Consider the following 17327-nt stretch of genomic DNA (forward strand, 5'->3'; position numbering starts at 1 on the left):
ACCAGAATGCTGTTTCTCCTCAGCCTTCGGGGAACTTCAGATCTAGATCTGGATCCAGTATTTCCAGACCAAGTGCATCTCAGCTGTGTGGGAGGAAAGAAATTGGCTCCTACAATGGAGAAGAGTTTGGCTTCTGAGCTGATCAAAAAATGGGGCGAAAATTTGTTGTTTCCATTTTACTGTTCATTTAGTGACCCATTCTCATTTTCAATGAAATTTTTCATAATATATTTCTGACATTTTAATGGAATTTTTTTACCCAAATTTGTTCCCTCATTTTCAGTGAGTCAGTAAATGAGAATTTGCAACTGACTTCAGTAAAATTTCCATGAAAATTGGTTTGGAAAAATATTTTGGAAAATTCCACAGAAGTTGTACAATGTTAAGAACACCAACTGTCTTTTTGCAGTTAGCTTCATTTTAAAAAAAAACAACAACAACCATTTTCTGATCGGATAAAAATTGTGTGGAAAATTGTGACCTGGTCTGCTTGAATTAGGGAGATGATGAAGAAATAAGAGACAGTGTCACCAAGAGCATGCTGAGTCTGATGCTGGACTGGCGTGTTTCCCAAGAGGAGTATGACACCCAGTAAAACACTAACATGGATGAACTAGGAAAGAAAGGATTTAAGATATAGGATAGCAGATGTGACGAGTTGGTAAAAATAAATAAAATAGAGTTGTCAACACTGAGTATTGATATTATGGTTAAGACAGCAGTTAGGCAATTGCTCTATGGATGCTGATGTTACTGTTGACACAAGTGCTGTAGACTTTAGGGAAAAAGAAGCAGGAACTGGAATACATGCATGAAGCAAAACCATCATTCACTCATGTAGCACAGTGATACAGCATTGCAATCCAATACAGTCCATTGATTCTGCCATCGTGGTACATCGTGGACACTTTTACTGCATTAAAATTTTGCTCTTGCCCTTTGTCAGCTGGAATCCTGTTTGAACAGTCTCTCGTGTAAGATGTTCCTGTTTCTGCTCTGGCCAGGTAGACCAAGAGAGCAGCCTTTACAAAAATATTTTATATATATTTGGTTCTGTTGTTTCCATTCCTATCTTGAACAGGGCACATGCAAGAACACGGTTGTTTTAATACCTTCTTTCTGAACTTTTTTTGAACCTCTGTGCTTGAGAGGGGCAGAAATGTGGGTATATTTTATTTGGAGATGGGCCTGAGACACCACAAAGATCTAGATAGCTTTAGGCCAGGGTTCTGGTTTAAGGCACAGTCAGGGATAGGGTTTGCATGCAGATTCATTGCACAAAACTTGTTTTTGTTGTATCTGAGCCCCACATAGAAAATAAGGACCAGTGGACCTATTAATGTGTAACAGTCTCTAGAGCAGCATCACAGCATGGAGTCTGGACTTTTATGGGAGTTAATAGAAAAATAGTGAAAAAATCATCCCATCGAACTTAATAGAGAATCAAATCCTGCCTGTAGAAGTCTATAAAATTGTTTAAAAAAACCCTGAAGAAATTGTATAATTCTCTATTAAATTGTATAGGTTTTGACTTGAATTATCCTAGAACTTTCTGGGTTTCATCCATATTAGATTTTATATAACTTTTGCATAATTGTACCCGACCTGTCCCCTCCCCTAAATACACCCAGCCAGAGCAAAGTCTGCTGAGTCGCTGGATTTGGGCCTGCATGAAGATTTTATGATTTAAGTAAATTTTTCTAGAAAGTGGCTGATGGAGAACATAGAAGAATGAGCTCCCAGGAAATGGGACCCACCCTGCTCCACCAACATATGTCAACCCTGAAAAGGAAGGGATGCCTCAGAGAGAAATTCAGTCTTCAGAGCAATTCACCCCTTACCTCTTCTACTGACCGGGGTGATGGCTGGCTTTGTCATGGGGATTCTGGTCAACTGGAAGCAGACTTGAGACCACTAGTTGATTTCACTTGGAAGAAGGGGGCCTCAGGGAATGTTTACTGTAATAGGGTTCACTCTAATGGAGTTTAATTGCATTTCAGAAACGAGCAGCGATACTGCAGCTCGTATCACGTAGTCCAAGTCCAATGCAGTTAAGTAGGGATGTAAAGAGTAATATAAGCCAGAAAGGCGTGTAACTAGAGAGACAAACTGGTAAGGAGAGGATTGGAAGATCTAAAAAAACAAACACAAAATAACCCACCAGGAGCAAGCTAAAAATATAATTAGAAGAGGAAAATAAATAAATCCAATGCTGGGTTTTGAGACTATTTCAGACAGCTATCAAAGGGCTGTGCAAAAATATTTGAGGCAGGCAGAAAGTAAAAGAGAAAATTGGTCCATAGGAATTGGAGAGAGGGATTGAGGAAACAGCAGATCAGTTAAGGAGTTGCTATACTTCTGTCTGCTCAGAGAAGGAGGAGGATGAGTGAAATGGAGATCCTATTTCCAGATGGGCTGGGGAGAAGTTAGTGCACAGATATACAAGAGAAGGAAAGGCACTCTTGTAATTAAGAATGAACTGGGACTTTGGGGATCTGGGATCAATCCCCAGATTTGCTAAAAGTTTACTTAATCTCTTTGGTCAGTTCTCTTTTCTGTAAAATGAGGATAATACTTTCTTTTGTCCATCCTTTGTGTGTCTTGTCTACCTAGATTGTAAGCTCTTCTGGGCAGGGACTCTTACATGTATGTACAGCACCTCTTACAATGGGGCCCTGATCTTGGCTGGGACCTCTTGGTACCACTGTAACACAACTAATAATGAAATTCTTGTGACTAGAATAGAACAGTTATTGAAGTAGCTTCCAGCACAGGGATTACACATTGCTTTGACCCATGGAATTCAGATACAGAGCCAAAGTTCCCCAAGGCTCCAGGGGAGTTGGAGATTTGGAGTTCAGGACTATTATAGAGACAGGCCTAAGCTACAAATTTCCTATCCAGCTCTGAATCCAGAACTGAACGTCTCTACAGTTTAGGAGGTTTGTATCCAGTGTTCTGGTTTGTTTCCCTCTCTGTTTGAACAAAATCAGAGCTGGCCCAAATTGTCACCCTAAGGTCAGACTGAATTTGAATCTCTCTTGAGTTTTAAAACAAATTGAGTTCATTTTCGTGTTTTTTTTTTAAATAAGAAATATTCCTCCTTCTCTGCTCTTCCTGATTTTTAGCCAGGAGCAAATATAAATATCTGGCTTGGCTGAAATCAGGAATACTGGAAATTGCAAAGGAGGGGCTGATTATGTGTAATTTTCAGTTGGATTTCTAGACCAAAATTGCTTAGAGTTTGCTTCAAGAGGCCTTTCTGCCTCTGCGGGGAGACTCCAAGCTTGCTATAAGTCTATTTGATCTTGAGGAAGAGGCTGCATTACACTTTCAGCACCAGGAATCTGCTGCTGAAGAAATTTAGGCACTGCTACACCCGTGGCATTTTCTGCCCATCTGGCCAGTTGACTGCTCCATGAGAAGACAAGGGTGTATCCTGGAACAATCGTGGTCTGTCCTTAATAAATGCTTCCTGCTTCAGAAAACTGCTTCTAAATAGAGAGAAACAAACGGGCTCCCACACAGCTCAAGTTCCAGCGTGGTTTCCTTTGTTTACCAGTGACCACGTACTATCTGGAACTCTACAGCACATCTAGTGGCTGAATAGCAGACTGCAAGTAAACATAGCATTACAAAGACAATTGAAGAAAGTGTGGGAGCCAGTGTAACCCACACACCTCCTGGTGTGGTATTCTGTCCCATTTAGTGACACTGAGACTACTTAGAGAGAGAGATTAATGAGTCTGCTCTACAGCCTTAGCTAAGAGCCATATGGCTTTTAGCTCATGCAGTAGAGGCTCATGTATTTAGCTGCAGAAGTCCCAGGCTCGATCTCGCCCACTGACGACCGGAGGCTGTCGGCGTTATACTGGCTGTAGCAAGAGTATATTGAAGCGGGGAGAAATAAATCCTGGAAGTAAATGAGGGGTTACCCTGCCTAGCAAGCCTAAATAGTGGAGAAATGCTTATTGGTTCATTTTGCTAAGCGATTTGAAGCAGGAAAAAAAAAAAAAAACCTCAAGAGAAACCTGGAATTATGAAAAATTCTAATAAAGTAGAAAGGATTATGGCAGGTGCATTAACGTTAATTCTGGGATAGTGATATTACAGGTCTCAGAAACATTCTCTAGACTACAAATGGAATGCTGCTAGAATAGGGAATGTGGCTAAAAGAAGCTTTTTAAGTGCATGCACTGCATGGCAAATACATATCAGTTGAGGAAAATGGTTTTCCTTTACTACACATTTATGCAGTGCCTAGTGCAATGGCGTCCTGATGTAGTTGAAGCTTCTACGTGCTATTGCAAGTATACAGGAAATCTAACAATAATAATTTACATGTTAATCCTGAAAGGTGTTAAAGTGCTTCACAAACTGTATTCAGGCAGCACTGTTAAACTGCGGTCACTGCTGGGGAAAGAGATTAGTCAGACAGCAGCCAATACACTTCCCAGTTGTGGCAGGAGATGAAATTTTAGTGCAGGCTACCAAGGAAAACTCCTCTTCTGAAAAATGCCAGAGTTCATACAGAGTAGGATGGAACTAGGGTTGAAACCTTTCTAATGGCTGGTAGCCGGACCCCTGAGGCCTCACCCTTTCTCTGCCTCTCCCCCCCCCCCACCCCGATTAAAAAAAAACCAACAACGGACATCAGGTCTTGTCAAATGGCATCAGGACACACAAGACAAAACCTGGACTATCCAAGTGGAAACTGGATGGGTGACAACCCTAAAAGGAACTCAGTTTTTAAGTGGAAATCTCCTCTACAGTAAAAACTGATAGGCCCAAGGGCCTTTTTGTGGTCTGTAAGGGTACATCTACACAGCAAAAAATAAAAAAAAATCCCCACAGCCGTAAGTCTGAGTCTGGGTCGGCTGACTTGGGCTTACACCATGGCATTAAAAATAGCAGCATAGGTATTCCTGCCTGGGCTGGAGCCTAGGCTCTCGTAAGTGGGGAGGGCCTCAGAGCTGGGCTCTAGCCCAGGCCAGAATGTCTACACTGCTATTCTTATCCCTGTAGCACTAGCCCTGCGTGCCCGAGTCAGTTGACACAGGCTCCGAGACTTGCCAGCATGGGTGTTTTTTGCTGGGTAGATGTAGCCTCAATCACATTTCCTATTAAATAAAAGTAGGCTAGCAGCTCAGGGATGTGCTAATGCCCACACTAGAAATGTGAGTAAGAGTAGTTGTTCCAAGGATGCTGACTAAACAAACAAGGCTCTTAGATGATGATAGACCAAGGAGAGGGAAATATCCCCACATCTCACCCTAGCTCTAGGCATGCATGCATGCATGCAGGGGATAGTTCACCAGTGCTGCAAAGGGTCTGTACAAAGTCCATTGTACTCCTTAAATCTCTGCATAGGACTGTGTGGGTGTCTGTAGGTAGAATGGTTTACAATGGTTGTGTAGGGATGTCTGAGAGCCAGCTGTGTGCTGCAGAAATGACTTCTGGGCTGGTCTTGTGTCTGCTGGAGCAGAAGCCTGTTATGGGGACAGGCCCACGGGGTGGTGGTGAGGGATCTGGGGTGTGGGTGCACATTTACAACTGGTACAGAGGGCTAGAGGTTACAGCAGTAGCCCCTATCCCAGGTTGTTTTGAGGGCTAGGTCTTAACTCCCTAAACCACTCTACCTGCATAGAGCTGGCTTTATGTAGGTTGCATGTATTATCCTCTAAGAGAACAACATCTTCTGAGGCCAAGAGTTTTTAAAAGAATGGGGTTCTAAGGTTGGGCTCCTAAGTTGATATTCAGGGTTGGAGTTTTCAACAGCACCTAGGACAGGGGTGGGCAAACTCTTTGCCCCTAGGGCCACATCTGGGTGTGGAAATTGTATGCAGGGCCCTGAATGTAGGGCTGGGGCAGGGGATTGGGGTGCGGGAAGGAGTGCGGGGTGTGGAAGGGGGTGCAGTATGCAGGAAGGAGCTCAGGACAAGGAGTTGGGGCAGAGGAGGGGTGCAGGGTGTATGAGGGGGCTCAAGGCAGGAGGTTGGGCTGCAGGAGGGGTGTGGAGTGCAGGAGGGGGCTCAGAGCTGGGGTTCAGGGTGCAGGAGGGGTGTGGCGTGCAGGCAGAGGGCTCAGGGCAGGGAACTGGGGTGCGGGAGGGGGCTCAGGGCAGGGGGCTGGGATGTGGGGGCAGGAGGGGGTTCGGGGTGTGGGCTCCAGCCTGGCGCTGCTTACCTGGAGCAGCTCGGGATGGCAGCGGTGCACATCGGGGTCAGGGCAGGTTCTCTGCCTGCCCTGACCCCGCGCCACTTCCGGAAGCGGCCGGCACCACGTTCCTGAGGCCCCTGGGGGGGGCGGGCAGGGAGAGGGGGCAGAGGGCTCTGCAGGCTGCCCTCGCCTGCAGGCACTGCCCCCAGCAGCTCCCATTGGCCGGGAACGGGGAACCATGGCCAATGGGAGCTTTGGGTGTGGAACCCACAGGTGAGGGCAGCGCGCGGAGCCCTCTGCTTCCCCCTCCCACAGGGGCCGCAGGGACGTGGTGCCGGCTGCTTCCAGCAGTGGCGCGGGGAGCTCAGCGCCATGTGGGGGGCAATCCTGCTGGCCGGATCCAAAGCCCTGAGGGGCCGGATCTGGCCCACAGGCTGTAGTTTGCCCACCCCGGACCTAGGAGCACAAGTCCCATGGAAAATCTAACCCCATAGGCCCCCAGATGATCGCCTTGATTTTCAAAGGTTCTGGGCAACCGGCAACTTCTATTGAAATCACCTTTCATTTTCAAATGCCACTTGTGGTCCATGTGCTGCAGACCCTTTTTATTTTAGTGGCTGTAGAAGGTCTCTCTGAGGAAGAAAGTTCTTCTATAGGCAACGGAGCATACAGGCCCTCTGCGGAAGGAACCACTACTTTGGAATGAGAAGTTCATCGGACTGATCAGCACTGTGAGATTTGGAAATCGATCGAGCTATATTTCATTAAGTAATAGTTGAGGCTGGAATTGTCAGAGGGGCCCTAGGGAGTTAGCCACACAGCTGCTATTGAATTTTAGTGGGAGTTGGGCGACCTTGTATATCTCCACCCATGGATACAGACACGTAGGGGCATGTCGGGGGGGGGGGCATGTCTTAAGCACCTCCCCATAAAAAAATAGGGATTACATTCATAAATAAACGAAATACTGAGTTTGGAACAGACACTCATTTATCTCACTTGATTAAGCATGGACAAATTTAGTCATGGTACAAAACTATTCATTAATGTTATATTGAACAGCTAAATGTTTTTATTAATTTTCACCTTTAGTCCCCACAAATTAAAAAAAAAAAAAAAGGCCCGGGCAGTTTGGGTTCTTCCATAGAGAGGAGAACCGTACTAATTTGCCCAGGTGACTGGGAGACCCCTTGAAAATGACTGAATGTTGCACAGTAGTAAGTGAATGGAAAAGAGAAAGGAAGACGCAAAGATAGTACTTCAAATGTATTTGAATTCAGTTACTTGTCAAATGTAGTTTTTACAATGTCTTGTCACATACTAATAAATGAACTGCAGTGTATTTATAACAGCAATGAAGTTCTTAATATGTGACATTTTGGATGAATGTTTGCTGTGATTGTTCAGTGCTATAAATGAAATTCCTCCTGTCTTGAGTGTTCATCTAATGTGCCACAAATGGAAAGTAGTTTCTCCATCCCCTTCTGCAGCAAAGTGATGGTGGCGTTTTCTTTTTAACAACAAAATGCAAGGGATCACCCTCTAAGATATGCAGAAAGCTGCTTCCAGCAGCGACAAGCTTAGCACAGCTCCTCCAGCCTTGGCCAGTGGAGTTTCCATATTGGCTCACAAGACTACTGCTACTGCTTTTGAACCAGCCCTATTTGGGTCCTAGCTGTGGTATTTTGTCAGGACTGCATGCAGAGTTCGGCTGCCAGATGGGGACTGCTAATTTGTTAAATCAGCTCTAGGGAAAGGCGTAGTGTGTAGTCATTAATGCTCAGAACGAGGAATCATTTGCAGGACTATTCCCAGTGCTCCCACTGACTCATATGACTGTGGGCAACTCAAATAACCTCTCTGCCCTAGTTTGCTCAGCTGTAAAATAGATCATAATTCCACAAAACATTAAAAAGCTAACCTTCGCTATCTGTTACTGCACACTTACCACAGAGATCTATTTGAAGTAAAGGAGAAAATAGAAATAGTGTCAGATACCATCGATAAGAAATGCTGGCTTTTTAATGGGGATGGCTGTACTTATCTTCCGTGCAAGGGTGTTGTGGCTTAATTAATGTCATAAAGAGTTTTGAAATCCTCCTATGAGCAGTGGTTGTAATTACAAAATGAAAGTGTTAGGTCACCAGTCCATAGCCACAGCAGTCTCTCTGGGCATAATTCCTACCTATGAAAATTAGCTCGTCTAAGTGGGAGTGCAGTCACTGACTTTCATGGGCTAGGAGTGGAATACAAATGTGATGGTATAGTTACAGAAACTCTAGTACAAAGTGTCTTGATAACTTATGTGCCCCCCGTAGCACTTCTGAGGGAAGAAGGCATGCAAACTGCAGTAATCAGAGACGACACGCCCACAATACCATACCTAGCCATCTCATTTTTGTTCAGCTCAGCAGGCATAAGCTGTAGAAACCATGAATGTGCTCTGGATGGATGTTTTTTACCTTGCTGTATCAAGTCATTTTAAAACAAGGCAAAGTACCTATGATGACAAGAAAGTTTCTTTGAAAGTGATGGACAAGTGACAGAAACACTTAGTATCAATGCTACTCTAGCAAAACGGTCACGGCAGTTATAGTTTATATCATAGTTATCCCAGAGGCCTGCAGTGGGGTCAGCTGCCTTCAGAGTGCCACCTTGTGGCCAGAGGTACCTCGGCTGTACCCTACCTCATTTTCCCTCTTCTTGTACTCCATGCAGTGCAAAGGAAATTAAACATTCCCTACTTGGTGTCCAGTTTACTCAGTCCTCCGGTCCACTGGTCCTGCAGGCCCCAATCTCAGTTCAGTGTCTCTCTCCTGATAATCTGAAATACTACAGTCTTCCAAAATGGATCCCAAACTCACGCAGTCCTCATGTCCGTTTCAGCGGAGACAACCCGCTCCTGTCTTTCTGCTTCCTGACACCTCCCACCTAGAATTTGTCCTTCCCCACTGGTGCCTTTCCCCCAGCTGAGTCAGGGCCATGCAGGAGCTTTCTTAGGCCAGGGCTATAGTAAAAAGTTAGGTCAATCCAGCTACATCACTCGGGGTATGAAAAATTCACCCCTGCAAGTGACGTTATTAAGCCGAACTGACCCCTGGGGTAGACCGTGGAAGGTCAATGGAAGAATGTCTGTTGACTTAGCTACTGGCTCTCAAGGAGGTGTTTTTACAACAGGGACGGGAGAACCCCTCCCATCACAGGAGCAAGCGTCTGTGCTGCACGGCAGCACGCTACAGCATTTTGGGGGAAGACATAACCTTACTTTCTGCTGGTATAGCCAGAGATTCATAGCTTCCCCCCCGCAGCTTACTGGAATCACCTGATTCCTCTCAGGTGTGACTCACTCTGTAATCAGGGTTGGCTAGCCCCAGCCTTCCAGCCATTAAGGGGCGAGCCACCCTGTTGCAAGGCCTCAGTGATGCGTGGGACCTATTGTGCTAAGCACTCCCTAAGACAACCACTAACTCATTGAGGTTAGGAAGAAGCTCTCCCTGGGGACATGTTATTCCATAAATATCTGCTGTGGGGTCTCTTGCATCTTCCTCTGAAACATCTGCGGCTGGCCACTGTCTGAGGCAGGATGCTGGACTAGATGGACCAAGGTGTGATCCAGTCTGGCAATTCCTATTCACTAGAAGCTGGACCTGTGAGGCATTTAGCACTGTGACCCAAATCCCGCAAACCACTTAGGCACATGCTTAATTTTAAGCAGATGAGTTATCCCATTGAAGTCCAAGTTAAGCATGTGCTTACGTACTTTGTTGGATTGGGGCCAGCATGCTCATTATCTTGTCAGATTGACCTCCGAACAAACATGTAGTAAAACAATGACTTGCCTAAAGAGTTTATAACCTCGGTTAATTGCAAGATACAGAAGGAGGATGAAATGAACAAACAGTCTGGGTAGGCGGGGGCAAAATGGTCCAACAAGCACGTTTATGTCTAGCCTAGCTCTGTACTCAGTTTAACTTGTCTCCCACTTAGCTGTTCCCAACTGACTGTGCTCTGTAAGAATCATGGCAGAAGGAGGCATCTGAAGGGGGCTAAGGTAGTAGACAATTTCTTGGGGATGAGGGAATTTGTGCTTTGCATCACAAGTGCCGTGTACCTTGGATGTTTTCCTACTAACCTCAAGTCTTTTCCCAACTTTGGGGGGTGCTCATTTAAAATACAGATCTGAGTGTCATCATGTAACTTGTTCCTCTAGGCACAGACGGCAAACTTGGTGCTAGATGATGGAACGAAGATGAAGGGCTATTCCTTTGGCCATCCATCGTCCACAGCTGGTGAAGTTGTCTTCAACACTGGTCTTGCTGGGTAAGGCAAACAGAAAGGATACATAAGTAGGGATGCTTTTTGTAATGCAGCACTAAGCTGTGGAAAAAAGATAAACAGCTGCCTGTTCATTATTATTATTTATTATTAAATTAATAATAATGCATTATTTGTATTACCATAACGTGAAGGAGCCCTTGTCATGGACCAGGACCCCATTGTGCTAGGTGCTGCACAATACAGAACCAAAAGACAGTCCCCTACTCCAAAGAATTTGCAATCTAAGTATAAGACAATAGACAACAGATGGCTATAGACAGACTAACTGGGGTGTACAAAGAAACAATGAGACAATATTTATCAGCATGACAAGCAGTGGTCAGTAGCCTAACTGTGGTCAAGTTTTTTGTGTGCATCATGGCAAAGGAGATTTTGAGAAGGGATTTGAAGGTGGAAAAAATGTAGTTTTGTGGATATTTCTGGGGAGCTTCTCCCAAATGTGATAGGCAGCATCATGGTAGAAAGCATAAAGGTTCAGTGGTCATGTGGACTTTCTGAACATTCTATCATGCCATCCCTATTTTGCAAACTGATAACTAGGGTAAATCCCTTCACTCAGCTTTGAAATGCAGCCACTTCTGTGTTGAAACGTGGTAACAGCTTAATGGCACACAGCAATAAATTGTAACATACTGGCCAAGCGTGTCTTCATCTCCCTTGAGTGGCTAGGTCCCATATAGTGGTATATGAGTCTGCTTCTGTCTCTAAGCCAATAAAGCACATCCTTTAGCTCAAGCAGTAGAGGCTGATGCTTTCAAATCCACAGGACCCAAGTTCAGCCCTCCCAGAGGTTCTGTCCAGGGGCATCATTACAAGTGGTGACTCATACAGGGATCAAAAATAGAATATCAGGGTTGGAAGGGACCTCAGGAGGTAATCTCGTCCAACCCGTGGCTCAAAGCAGGACCAATCCCCAATTTTTGCCCCAGATCCCTAAATGGCCCCCTCAAGGATTGAACTCACAATCTGGGTTTAGCAGGCCAATGCTCAAACCACTGCCTGTTGAGCTCTGAGCCCCTCATCTAGCAGGAGTGTGTGATGCTCACAAGCATGTTGGGACTCTTTGTCCAGCTTCAGCGTAGAAGCTCATGAGTCTGCGATAGCTCGGAGCTAGTGGACCTGGTCAATCAAACAAGATCACTGGCCACCTTTTCTGCAGGATTGTCCAGATGAGAAAGTCAGCCATAGTGCAAACTTGCTTGATACAATAAGATCATTAGTGAGGAGCAGCAGGCCTCAATGGGAGGGAGAATCAAGACTTTTCTGAGGTAAAATTGAAGCTCAAGGTTTCAGTGCAAATCTTTGTGCACCTGCTCCACTCTCCCCAAACTCTGTTCTTCCTAACTGGAACAAATACCGCAAGATGGGTTTTTAAATAGTTCCATTGGTGAGAACACTAAATTACAGCCTAGGAAATCTGTTTGCAAAGTTTTGCATCACAAGGCAATTAATTATGTTTTTCGACAGCACTAATTACTAGCTGTGTTAATATACCTGCCAACAAACAACTGTTTAATATAGATCAAAATGATGGAGGGCACTAGAGTTCTTGTCCCTGTGATAGATTATGGGTAATAAATCTTGTCACATCGCAAAAGTCAAGCAACACCTGATGGATTAATTTCCCTTCAACACTGCAGCTCAGCAGCAGGAGCTGGATTTAGTATTCGTTTACTGACGATACGCAGAGGACACACTCAGAAGGAATGGCCTGTGCTGGGGGACAGATGGGGAAGAAGCAAAATATGAGGTTAAGGTTTATTTTACTGTCCATGGGCATAACCTCATCCCAAACAACTCTGGTTTTGCAGGACTGTCCCACTTTGAACCCAAGCCCCCTGTCCTGGTTGAAGTAGAACATTTTCCATATTGAGTGGCACTCACAGCCACATGTACGTAATGCATGGTATGTGCCATTGGCAGGGGCAGAGTTCAGAAGGGCAGCGGCTTCAGCCCCACTGGGAGTGCGCAGTGGCTGCAGGAGCTCAGGGCTGGAGAGCGGGACCAAACCAGGGTGGACTGGGCTGGGAGGCAGGGGCTGAGCATCGTGCAGACTCGGTGGATGAGGTGCTGAGCCCAGGAGCAGCAGCAAAGATGGCTCCCAGGGATTGGCGGTGACCAGCTGCGTCCCGCTTTAGGGTGGTAGGAAACCCTGACTGCTATGGAAAAGAGAATGGGGCGGGGCGGGGGGAGGGGAGCAGGAATTAAACCTTGCAGTGTTCTCGCAGGGCACAAATGTGGCTGGGTTTGTCACAAACAGGGATTGCTGGGCAGAGAGTGAGACCTCATAGCTCTCAAAGTCCCAGAATAATTAAGGCCTCAAGTATCCAAAGGAATCCATTCACCCGTGGATTGACTTTAATGACACTGTACCAGGATAAGGGTCTGCAGGAGTAGATAGACGTCTTGGCCTTAAGTCCCTGTCAGGCACAGGACCTGGTCAGGATAGATAGCAAGTTACTAGTGTGGAAGTGAGTGTGCTAATGAGCTGATGTAGTGTTGGCATAGGAGTGACTATGCCAAGACCTCTCGTAAGCCTCTGAGCAATGCCCTGTGTGAACTGAATGTTACTAGAATCCTGACTATGTTCAGACTGAGCTTGTGAAAATTAGTACATGGAGCCATGTCTTTTCAATGACAAACTGAACTCTTGAGTTGTCACTTAACATTACAGAGAAGGAATGCTGGAGAGGTGTTTGAATTTTACATGATTAGAAATGGCTGACATTTTGGCGCAGTTCAAATTTTTTGACAAGGCTTTTTGGTGAAATTTTTGAATTTTGGTGAATGGGATGATTTTTCACAGAAATGTTCACAAAAAATTCAACTAGTTGTATACAAATAATTTCATTTTAGAAGAAAAAAGCAGGAAGAATTGAAAACACTTTTGCAAAAGATAAATAAGTTCCCCTTTTTTTCCCCTGAGATGTTTGCTCCCTTTTTTTGTGTTTGTTTCCCATGGATATTCTAGCAGAGGAAGTGATTGACAGGAATTTACAGAGATCAGGCAGGACTTGTTGTGCAAGCCCCGAGAGGATTGGACCCTGATGCTTCTTTAGTTCTTGTGCCATGTGTGTCATTCCTTGTGCCATTCCTCCAAGCTATAGGAGGCATTGTGCATGCGTTAAGGGCATTATGTCCCAGTGCAGAGCTGTGCCTGTATGTCACAGCCAAACCCAGTGGCTTTTTTTCAATGTTTTTTGAATACAAACAACACACAAAGGTTAATTACATTGGCACTGGCATTAATGAAGGATGTTTGGTAGCGTAAACAATCCAATAGGCAGGAGAATCTCTCTCTCTCTCTATATATATATCTCTATATAGATATATATATAAGGCACATACTATATGTGCCAAATGTATGCATACTATGCATTTACTATAACCATATGTTAACACTGAAAACCTCATGCATATTTAACCAGAGCAAGAAATATATTTCCAAAAGCAGGACAAGCATACCGAGGAATATTTCATGGACTTTGTTTAACTGACACATCATTTCTCTTAGTTGGCTAGAGCACTCACTCGTCTGTATCAGCCTGCAACCATTCTGGCTTTTGTAAAGAGTTTTCCAGAGTTTGACAATTAATCTTTTGGCAGTGGGGCTGGCGTTCCATAAAAATGTTTCTTGCAAATTGCTGATATCTGGTAAACTGTGGGAGTTTCCAATTACATACCATTTAAACAACAATAATAATACATTATGCATATATATAGGGCAAATTCATCCTGAAACACCCAATGCACTTGGGAAAGTATACGAAAGGATAATTTCATCCACTGCTGAAATGCAGCCATTTCTGGGGTTTAAGACAGCAATTATTTAACAGTTCACAGCTACAGGACATAGAGAAAGTGAAGAACTACTTATTCAATTGGAGCTGCAGAGGGAAATGTAGGCAGAGTGCAATTATCTGATCTGTAAAATGGGGCTAAAAATGTTCCAGTACTGACCTCATAGAAACCTTTAGATTTGAGTATCAGTTCAGCAAAACATTTAATCGTGTGTTTAAATCTATCCCTCCTTGGGAGTTTTCTCCAGACTCAGCATTCCCTTGTATCTGGGAGTTCACTGCTGGCTGGTTTATGTTGGCTTTTTCACTCCCATCCCCATGCCAACAGTTGTCTGTTGTTTGTTTTTAACTCAGGTACTCTGAAACCCTGACAGATCCCAGCTACCGGGGGCAGATTCTCACAATGGTTAACCCCATTGTTGGCAATGGTGGGGCGCCAGACACCACTGCCTTGGATGAAATGGGCCTCAGCAAGTTTTTAGAGTCTGATGGAATCAAGGTAATGGCAGCAGCAAAATCAGGACTGGACAAACTAGTCCAGTGGAGACCTGATTTAGAAATACAAATCCGTGGGGTGGATGGGAGTTTACTGACATCTTTCAGGCTCATCCTCGGAGGGGGAAAGTTAGATGGAACTTCCCAGAAACATGCAGAAGATTGTTTTTTTTCCCCTTCATCTTTATTTCTGGTGCCTCAGATATGATTTTGTCTCCCAGAGGCAAACTGCCATAGAGAGATCAGATCATGGCAAGAGAGAGCCATCTGAGCACACAGGCCGTCTTTACTGAAGAGATTGGTGAGGGTCAGACTAGATCAGCGGTTCTCAAATTTCATTGCACCATGATCCCCTTCTGACAACACAAATTACTACATGACCCCGGGTGGGAGGAGGCCGGAGCCTGAGCTTTTCCTCCCAAGGCAGGGTGGGGCAGGACCAGAGCCCTGCCGTCCCAGGCTCAAGCCCTTGAGCTTTGGCTTCAGCCCCAGGTGTTGGGGCTCAGGCTTCGGCTTCAGCCCTGGGACCCAGAAAATCTAATGCTAGCCCTGGTGACCCCCTTAAAATGGGGTCGTGACCCACAGTTTGAGAACTGCTGGACTAGATGATCTAATGGTTCCTTCTGGCCTTTAAAATCTGAATATCCTTCAGCAGGACCATTTGACACAGCAAGGATTACAGTTTTGCCAAGCCGCTGTTTAGAGTAGGAACATGAGGTGTACTTAGCAAGTGTGCTAGTCAGCACAGGCTTATAAACACTTCTAGTGTAAACAAAGATAGAGGTGTGTTAAAATGCATCAGCTGTACATGGTGAATGCTTCCACTAATCACAACTCATTGCCCCTTCTTTTCTCTTTGCAGGTATCAGGTTTGCTGGTGCTGGATTACAGTAATGAGTACAGTCACTGGCGGGCAGTCAAAACTCTGGGACAGTGGCTGCAAGAAGAAAAGGTGAGAGATCTTTGGGCAACCAGACCGTATACTTGACATGGAATATCTGTTCTGAGGAAACTGCTAAGTGACTCCTTGAGTAATGGAAACCAGGAGAGAGAGATTCTGGTTTACAGTGAGCGACAGTTCCTTTCATCAGACCTTTGGTTTGTGCTGGCAACCCCCCTGCTCTCTTTAGTTTGCACTGGGCTTTTTCTGGGTTTCCTACTTCTGAGACAATGAGGAGACACGGACAAGACTAACTAGGAGAAATGCTCATTAAGTGGGGATATTTGGTTCTTTGTTTTTTCACGTTAGGTTAAGTTTATCCTCACTTCAGTTTCTCTCCCTGCCCTGTGTGATTACTCTCCATTACTTTCCCTTCCAACTATTTCTCTCCAAACTACTTCAGTGTGTGCTGCTAAGAGATCAGGGGTCTGCTCATGTAAGCCCAGATCCTGAGGCTGCTCACCCCAGTGTAAATTGGGAGTAAGTGCACTGAAGTTCATAGAATATCAGGGTTGGAAGGGACCTCAGGAGGTCATCTCGTCCAACCCCCTGCTCAAAGCAGAACCAATCCCCAATTTTTGCCCCAGATCCCTAAATGGCCCCCTCAAGGATTGAACTCACAACCCTGGGTTTAGCAGGCCAATGCTCAAACCACTGAGCTATCCCTCCCCCCCAAGTTAATTGAGTCCCACTGATGGAAAACCAAGGCCACACTCCTGAAGTCAACGACTTCTTGTCAGTGGAGCTATATCAGTTTACATCAGCTGAGGACCCAGCCCCCTGGTGTTAGGCCAGAACAGGGCTCGCAGACTAGACAGAAAGGCATGTGCCACACAGGTGTTTCATTGTACAGGTACCAGCTGCCCAGCACAGCACCTAGATACTTTGCTATTTCTGAGAGGGGATGTGGGGAGGGAATGTGCAAAGGAGAGAGAGAGAGGGAAAGAGAAGGAGAAGTGTGTCCTGGGACTGTCTCTCTCTGATAGGCTGCCCAGCAAAGTGCAGTGTCTGTAATATTCCCCTGGCTGTTCTCTGACCGGGCTCTCTTGTATGTTTCCTCCAGGTGCCTGCTCTGTGTGGGATTGACACAAGGATGCTGACTAAAATAATTCGGGGCAAGGTACGATCCCCCTCCCTGATTCCAAGTATATTAAACCCAGCCTCATCCTGTGCTTTCCCTATTGGCTGAGAGAACCACAGACAGCCGTTGGTGGCCGTGGGGCTACGCGACTCACGCTGCTCCTCAGGACCCTGTTCTGCCAAGCACTGTGCACCTCACACACTCTGACCTGCCAGCCAGAGCATGGCTCCAGATGAGAGTCCCCCATCTGCCACCCCATATGACTCCAGTACCCCTGAGTTGATGCAGAACAGGAACTCCCCAACTGTCCTTGAGCTCTTCTCCTCTTGGCTTCCCACTCTGTACAAGTGGGTTAGGACAAAGCTGTGCTGACATAGGTGCGGGCTGGGGGGAGAGCGGTTGCTACAGCCTGAGGGAGTCCCAGGCAGGAAGGTGTGTGTGTGTGTGTTGTGGGTAGGCAGAGATGGGCAGACCCCAATACAGGCAGAGAGAGAGCTTGATGGGTCTCCTTGCG

General features: G+C 45.6%; 1 protein-coding gene across 2 annotated transcripts in view; it reads left to right on the top strand.

The window, feature by feature from the left end:
• CPS1 (carbamoyl-phosphate synthase 1) overlaps positions 1 to 17327 on the top strand; it is a 153973-nt gene that overhangs the window by 37689 nt on the left and 98957 nt on the right. For both annotated transcript variants that reach the window (XM_048870121.2, XM_075118122.1), the window contains exons 3-6: positions 10370 to 10479; positions 14652 to 14796; positions 15655 to 15744; positions 16796 to 16852. In XM_048870121.2, the coding sequence (XP_048726078.1) occupies positions 10370 to 10479; positions 14652 to 14796; positions 15655 to 15744; positions 16796 to 16852 (402 nt within the window). The remainder of the gene's footprint in view (positions 1 to 10369; positions 10480 to 14651; positions 14797 to 15654; positions 15745 to 16795; positions 16853 to 17327) is intronic.

The sequence above is a fragment of the Caretta caretta genome, chromosome 11, assembly GCF_965140235.1.
Source record: "Caretta caretta isolate rCarCar2 chromosome 11, rCarCar1.hap1, whole genome shotgun sequence".
In the NCBI taxonomy this organism is placed as follows: Eukaryota; Metazoa; Chordata; order Testudines; family Cheloniidae; genus Caretta; species Caretta caretta.